This window comes from Oryzias melastigma, linkage group LG24, assembly GCF_002922805.2.
Source record: "Oryzias melastigma strain HK-1 linkage group LG24, ASM292280v2, whole genome shotgun sequence".
NCBI lineage: Eukaryota > Metazoa > Chordata > Actinopteri > Beloniformes > Adrianichthyidae > Oryzias > Oryzias melastigma.
In genome coordinates this window covers 10,514,435-10,522,287 of record NC_050535.1, presented here as the reverse complement: position 1 = coordinate 10,522,287, position 7,853 = coordinate 10,514,435, and the positions used below count along the sequence as shown (strand labels likewise).

The following is a 7,853-nucleotide window of genomic DNA, read 5'->3' as shown; positions in this document are numbered from 1 at the left end:
AGCATCAGAAACAATCCTTCGAGTTTCTGTTCCACCGCTTTCCAGAGCAGACCTGGAGCTGCTCTTTGTTCGTTTTCGCTGTCGAGAAAAAGGAAAGCAAGAAGCTCGGAGAGGCCTGACGTTTGGGATTTATGAATCTAAACGAAAAGCAAAGAAAAAAAAAATGCTAAAACTATGTGTGTCTAACAACTCTGACTGAACCAAAGACACTCCAACGAAAAGAAAAAAACCCAACACTGACGGTAACCAGAACCAAACTGATCGTGTTGACATTTTTGACTGTCATCACTGGAAAAGGGACCCTCTTTATTTAGTAAGGATTGCTTCTCTTTCTGGGTTTTTTTTTTTGTTGCTGTCAGTGCATTTGAGGACATTGGATGTGGAGAAACAGGAAAAACAGTGGTTGATGAAGAGCTGGGGTGGAAGTTTGAGGCGCTAACAAAAGGGCGTTGTTCTGATTCTCATGCGTCCCACGTGTTTACACTCTGCCCCCGCTGGACAGGAAGGGTAATGACACCACGCAGGGGGGCGGAGTCCGCATCCAGGCAGAAACAACAAAACACCAGGCGGTTCAAGCGATACCCCCCCCCCCCAACGAACTGCTGTTAAAAAAACAGAAACACAAAAATAAACTCCACAAAGGGGGAGGGGTGTCTTCCCGGTTTGCAGCCGCACCTCGGCCGTCACGAGTGTTTCCTGCGGGGTGGGTTAGGCCCCGCCTCCTCCCGGGTGAAGGTCTCCGGTCCATTTCTGCTCAAGCAGCAGCTGTTAGGAGGTCGAGGAAAAGGGGGCTTTGTCTGTGTGTGTGTGTGAGTGCATGTGTGTGTGAATACAGGAGTCCTGGGCAGACCTGAGGCACGTGCTGCCAACCCCAACCACCCCACACCACCCTCTCTGGGTCCTCTAGCGAAGCCAAAGTTTGAGCCGCAGCGCGTCCACTCCATTCAAATAGTATCTGAAGAGCCGCTTGTCTCTGACAAAACCCAAGTTCTCGTAGAGCTTCAGCGCTGACTTGTTGGTGATCTCCGTCTCCAGGACAACCTGAGAACAAAGAGACGTCACTGACTGACTTAATATCCTTTATAACAGGGGGGTCAAACTCAATCCCACAGGGGGACAAAATCCAAAACACACCTTAGGTCGCGGGCTGAACAAGATAAACACTTATTGAACACACTAAAGCTAAATATTTAAAACTGGAACTTTTTAACCTAAGTATGCTAGATATATAGCATTACCTTTGATAATGCTAGCTGAAGCAAGCTGAATTTGGCCAGTGAAGATGCTGAAATCAATAGCTAAAAACGCTGAAGCTGATAGCCAGATAAAATATTAGCTAAAAGCCAAATTAGCCTAAAAAAAAAAAAAAACTTAGGTTAGCCCAAACAGTTAGCATGTAGCTGAAATATTAGCTAAACTCCAAAACAGTCTAAAAAGCTAAAAAAAAAAAAAAAAAATTAGCCAAAACAGCTAAGATGTCGCTGAAATATTAGCTAATTCCAAAAAAGCTAAAAAACTGAAGAAAAAAAAGGCTTAATTAGCCAAAACAGCTAGCACGTAGCTGAAATATTAGCTAAACTTCAAAATAGCCTTAAAAAAATCTTAGTTAATGCCAGAATAGTCCAAAAAGCTAGCAGAACGCATGTTTTTAGAACTTAAAAACCGTAACTTTTTAACATAGTTATGAATATTAAAATTCAGGAATATTATTCCAGAATAAATCAACCTCAACTTTAAACAACTTTCAATATTTTACTCTCCATAAAATATATTTTGTCAAAATTATACAAAATAGAAATGAGTTCAAGATAACATTGGGCCATTATTGACAATAAAATAAAATGATCTTAAGGGCCGAATATAATTACACAGAGGGTCGGATCCGCCCCCCGGGGGCCTTGACTTTGACACGTGTGCTCTATGACCTCAATGATTAAACTCATGACCTAATCCTAGAAGTGAAACTAAAACAACTTTAGGGAAAACAAGTGGGTTGTAAACAAGTGAAAAAAACAAAACAAAAAAAATTTGAATGTCTTTCAGGAAAAAAAAACCCTAAAACAAGCCAATCAGGTTCAACATCCTCTCCGACTCCTCAGGTGAAGAGAAATCAAATACAAATTTAGGAGAACTCCAGTCTGTTGTATTGACAAAATGGACCCATAATAAACTATTGCCCCGCCCATCTGTCAATCAAAAATGCAAACCACCAATAATGCTGAAATTTGAGCTCTAATCAAATCAAAACAACTGATTTCAAAATAAAGTTTTAAACTAGTGTTGTTGTTATGTGTAGAAAATAAAGCAAACATTTAGATTTTTTATGTTAAATCTGACTCTCTGACACCAGCCTCTAGTGGTCTGTTGAGGAACTACAACACAAGTCCTGCCTTGTTTACTTTTTATCTCAGCCAGTGAGGGCTTAAATTATTCATATCTAATCCTAATTTCAAATGTGGATTATCCAATATTTATCAAATCAATTTATTGTTTTATTATGTTAAATGTTTTTATGTTTTAAAGGCAAAAGCTAGTGTCTTTCAAAGTAAGAAGTCCTTTTACTAAAAGATATTCCACTTATTACAGTTCAAATCCAGAGATATGCTTAAAACGTTTAATGTAATCAGAAAAATTGTTTTAATTTTAAAGTAAAAAACAAACTATTTTGACCCTGCAACACCTAACAGTTGAAAGAATGTCAACACTGGAGCTAAAAATCAGGTGTAGATTTAAGTTATATAGAATTTTGGCAGTCATACACCAAACCACAGCACATTACCACAGTGTGAACAAATACAGATTGAAATAAACCAATGAGAGGAAGCGATGTAAAAAGTCATAATAAAAGCTGAATACAGAAAAGGTTCTGGTCTTAAGATGAGATCATTTCAATCTGACTTGTCTGGCTAGATCCTCAAAACCTGCAACTGGACCGCTGAACACGCCTGTTTCCAAGCGCAGTGTGAACGTAGCATTTGACAGTTTGTAGTATCACACTGAGCTGGTTGGTTCTAACCAGTTAAAAAAAAAAACAGAAACTGAAAATAAGGGAATTCTGGTCCACCTGAGACTGATACGTAAATATTTACAAACCATATTAATCATCTCTAACGTCAACAACAACAAAAAAGCTGTGCTAAAAAAATCATTAATCAGGTGGGACAAAGTAAACCAACAGACCACCCACCTGACAATATAAAAAACATCTTAATAACACAGTTTTTAGCTTTAATAATATAAAAACAGCTAATTTGTAAGATAAGTCACCCTCTCATATGCAATTATCATAAATACAGCACTAAATATCCGATTTGTTTGACATTTTTACATTGGGGTGAATGGGAAATAGACACCAGCCCCTAGTGACCATTTTTAGGAACTGCAGCCTTTTGGTACTAGCTGGTTTACAGCAGCTAGGGAGCAGAATGGGCTGTGGGGGGGATGAGTTAACTACCAATAAACACTAAAGGTTGAGATAAACCCTTTTGCTGTGTGACTTTGTGATATTTGATGATTTTTTTTCCAACTGATCTAAGAATCCTAAAGGTTTAATCATACAGTGTGCAGAGACTTTTCAAAGTCTGTTACCTCGTCACAGTCTCCCTCCACCATGGCATATATGGCCTTTTTCACCAGATTAGTACCTGAAAAAAGACACAGAGTCAGGAAACCTTGACAGAATAATCTATGCCAATGACTGATCCGGCGGTTCGTTCCAGTCCAAACAGAAACACGTTGTATTTGCTTGTTTTAAATAAAGCTTCTCCTGTAAGTCTGTCAGAAAGTGAGAGCTTACCGATGCTTTTCCTTCTGTGCTTGGAGTCCACAGCCAGCATGGCGATGTAACCGCGGCGAAACATCTTCTTATGCATGTCCAGTTTACAGACGATGGCTCCCACACACTCCTGCTCCACCATGGCCTGAGGACACACACGTTTTAGCACCGGAGATGTCGCTGGGACGCTCTTAGACACATCCTAACTTCACCGTTGCACCAATATGGAACACTTCACGATAGTAAACGTGACGTATCGGCACAAAGCCACAGAATCACCTCAAATGCTTAAAAAATATTACTGCAGCTAAAGCAAAAACATGCTAGAAAAGGGGATGAACACTGGTGGAAAGCCTTGGCGCAGACGCAGAGCGGTCATCCTTCAATTGGAAGAGCGCAGGTTCGATTCCCGCTCAGCCTGCCAATGTGCCGAAGCATCTACAGGGAAGACACTGAACCCCACATCACTCGTGGCGGTTATAGGTTGGCGTATCCGTTTCAGGCATTCCATCTAAGACCACATAGTTTAATCGAGGCATCCGATTGGTCAGTTTATGACTTGAATAACTTGCACAACAGAAACATTATCGTGAAAAAAAATAGGATTAGGAGGATGTTAAAAAAAAGGCTTGCATGACGGTTATTCTGACAAATATAACGACTGAGTCATAGCGGTTCATTTCACAATAGAACAGTATGGGATTTTGGAACCACTTCCTGTTTGACCGTGAGGGGGAGGAGTCACTCAGTGCAGTTCTCTTAAAAACTATCTATTCACTTCAACCCTATAACATAGTTGTTAAAAAACACTTAAATCCTAAATAAAAAACTGCATTATTATATCTTAAAAGATAACCAAATACTTTTAACATCAAACCATATTAACTAAAAACCTATATGTGAAAATATGTGAACGATTAGATTTAGTTCACTTGAAAAACTTTATTTAAAACTCAACATCTGCTTTTGTTAAACAATGAAGAAATCAGAATTTGTTTCAAAATAATGGTCAAAAATCATCCAAAAAAATATTTTTTAAAAACAGTTTTAAAGTTATTCCACATAGTGCAAAAGTCAAAGAAAAGTTTAGTTTTTTTCCCTCACATGATTATTTTTTAGATTTACTTAAACCATTTTGAAGTTAAAAAGTTAAGCAAAATCAGGAGTTTTAGGTTGCCTTTGTTTACTAAAATTAGGTAACAACCATTATCAGATTAGTGGTGTTTGTGCTGGTCACGTGACCAATTCAATAATCTGATAGCAAACATCATAATCAGATTTTTCCAGGTGAGCGTTTGTGGTGGTCATGTGACCTGTGGCATGTGAGCACCGGGCCGGTGTGGAGGAGTTTTTTTGGGGGTGTTTGGGTTCAGAGTTGGACTCACCAGAAAGCAGAGCTGCGGCCAGTTGTGGATGAAGTACCTGTAGGTGTAAATGGAGTAAGGCTCGGACAAGTCCTTGGTGATCAGTCTCATGATCCACGGCATCTGCAGCTCCGACTCGTAGCGCACGTAGCGGATGCCGTGGCTGTCCGGCCCGGGAGAGCCGCTCAGGTCAAGCCGGGCTAGCTCTGCGGCGGGCGGATCCGAGGGGCTCTCCTCTCCGCCGGGCCCGGCAGCGTCCGGGGAGTCGTGGCCTGGCGGTCTGGAGGGCTGCTTGTGTGCCTCGGACCTCGAGAAGTCCGGCATGCCGTTCAAGTGAGCGCCGTTCTCGGACACGGGGCCTTCGCGCTCCTCCGCCGCCGCTCCACCGTCGCTGTCAGCGGGCGACCTCAGGCTCTCGGGCCGGACGTCGGGCTCCTCGGAGGGGCTGACCACGCCGTTCAGCTGCTGCTCTCCGCTCTGAGGCTTGAGGTGCAGCACCGCCGGGCTAGTCTGAGTTAGCATCCCTTTCTGCTTCCTCTTTACTGACCGTTTAGCGTCGCTCGCCGGGTGAGACTCGTCCCTCGTGCCGGCAGACACGCAGTCATTCGCGAGGCAGGGCGGCTGTCCGTCTTCCACCGCCGGCTGCGCGCTTCCGTCCCCGGAGAAGGGATGACTGTCAGCCGGGGACGCAGGCAAAGCTTCACTAGGCCCGGGCGGCACTGTGGCCATCCCACTGCGTTAGAGCGGAGATCCACGCGGTGGACACGGGCTCATCAACGAAACCGAGCGGAACACCGTCGGTGGACTCGAAGTTCGGAGAATTTTTCCCGAATCCTCGGAGTCTGGAGCCAAAAGGTCCTCCGGTGAACACCACGGTTCTCTGCTGTCTGCTGCTCTACCTGCTGCCGTAAAGTGCCGGTCGCACCTAAAGGACGTTTTACGACAGTGAGCTGCCATGACACTTGTAGTTTTTACATAATGAAAATGTGTGTGTGAAATACACATATCCACGAAACTACAACTAATTCAAGCAATAACAAAACATTATAATGAGAAATAAATAAACTAAAAAACTAAAATAAGCTTAGATTTGGCAAGAAGGATAAAAAAAAACTAAACCAACCTATAAAAAATATATATTAATCAGTTTCATTGTAATAATTCTATACAATTTTATTAACCTTTTTATTTTTTTAGTGCTGAAAAATGCAACACAATGACCCAGAAAAAGAAAAAAAAATATATATATAAGCATGTAAAATATTTATGAAATTCAGAAAATCAAGAAATGAGGTTGAAAAAAATGACTAAAATAAGAAGACTAGTCTAAAGCCAATACATCGTAATATTGCTGTAAAAAAACTAAAATAAAATAAGTCATATTACTTTTGATAGCTAACCTAAAGCTATGAATTTAAAGTTATTATATGGGAATGTAACAATTTAAGTTGGAGTCAAAATACATGTGGGTTCTAATGCTCCATAATATAACAGTATTTTTTTATATTTGATTATTTAAATAGGTTTTTGTTTATTTTAAGCTAATACTTTTTAAATTATTGTCTGGAGTTTTTTTTATGTCAAATACAAAATAGTAGCCTAACTCAACTCATTTAAAATTAAAAACTGAAACCTTTTTCGTATATCAATCAAAAAAAAGACGGCTATGCTATAAAAATGAAACACATACACAATGAAAAGATACTTCTTTTTAAGCTCTTAACCACATTTTACCACTGGTAGGCGCCAAAAAGTTTTTGCTGCAGATTGTCCAGCGTTTCTATGAGTGTTATAATGAGTGTTAAAAGATCAAAATAGAGAGAGCACTTAACTTAAAAAAAATTCTTACCATAAAAAATGGGTCAAGACAGAAATATATCACATTTCATCCTATATTGTTTTATTAAGAAAAAAAAAACATTTCAAATTTAGGCTAAATCACTAAAATAGTTTGCCAAAATCTGGAGAAAGTTTCTTTTTTTAACCTTTTTTTCTGCCCATCTTTATTAAGAATTATGCTGAACCAAATTATATAAATAAAATAAATAAATCTAAACCGGATTATTTATTATTTTGATTCTCATACTCAAATTTTTGTATTAAAAAACAGCATCTGCAGAGTTTTGTGACCCTGAAACTTTATTAGTTGTACAAAAAGAAAAACATTCACACTTAAATCTGTTAATTCAGCTCTAGATCTTTTTATTTTCCTCAGTAATCATTAAAACGGCTTTGGATCGCATTTGCTCTGCAACAAACTGACAGAAATAAAATCCCTTGTAGTTTTTGCAAATACACATTCAGGTGACATTGAAGGCAGTAGAGGTTGAAATTCATTTTGTTATAAGAAAACTGAAAAAGTTGAATATTTGTAAAACTAAAACAGCTTTCATCCTAAACAAATGAGCTATATATTTCAATCAAATTTACATTTGGAGTCCCTCAGGGTTCGTTATTTAGCCCACAACTGTTATATTTATGTATCCGTTTCATCCATGCAATACTTTCAAGAAAGAAATGATTATTAGTTTTAAAGAAACTGTCATTGAATTAAAAAAAATTACAAAATATTTTTAGGGGAAAACCCATAAAATTTGGCATCAAACAAAGAATACATTTTTAGGTTTTTTTTTCAAATTGCAGATTATTTTATTGAAATCAAAATAAAGTTTGGCAACATACTAAATGATCACAAACCTTTTCTTGCCGCTTCA

At 39.2% G+C, this 7,853-nt stretch overlaps 1 protein-coding gene across 1 annotated transcript in view; it reads right to left on the bottom strand.

The window, feature by feature from the left end:
• The window catches only part of naa30 (N-alpha-acetyltransferase 30, NatC catalytic subunit), a gene marked incomplete in the record, with an annotated part of 9,460 nt that overhangs the window by 978 nt on the left and 629 nt on the right, over window positions 1–7,853 (bottom strand). Inside the window, 4 exon segments of the mRNA XM_024290799.2 lie at window positions 1–1,041; window positions 3,589–3,644; window positions 3,797–3,920; window positions 5,161–6,064. Of these exon segments, the coding sequence (XP_024146567.1) occupies window positions 904–1,041; window positions 3,589–3,644; window positions 3,797–3,920; window positions 5,161–5,868 (1,026 nt within the window).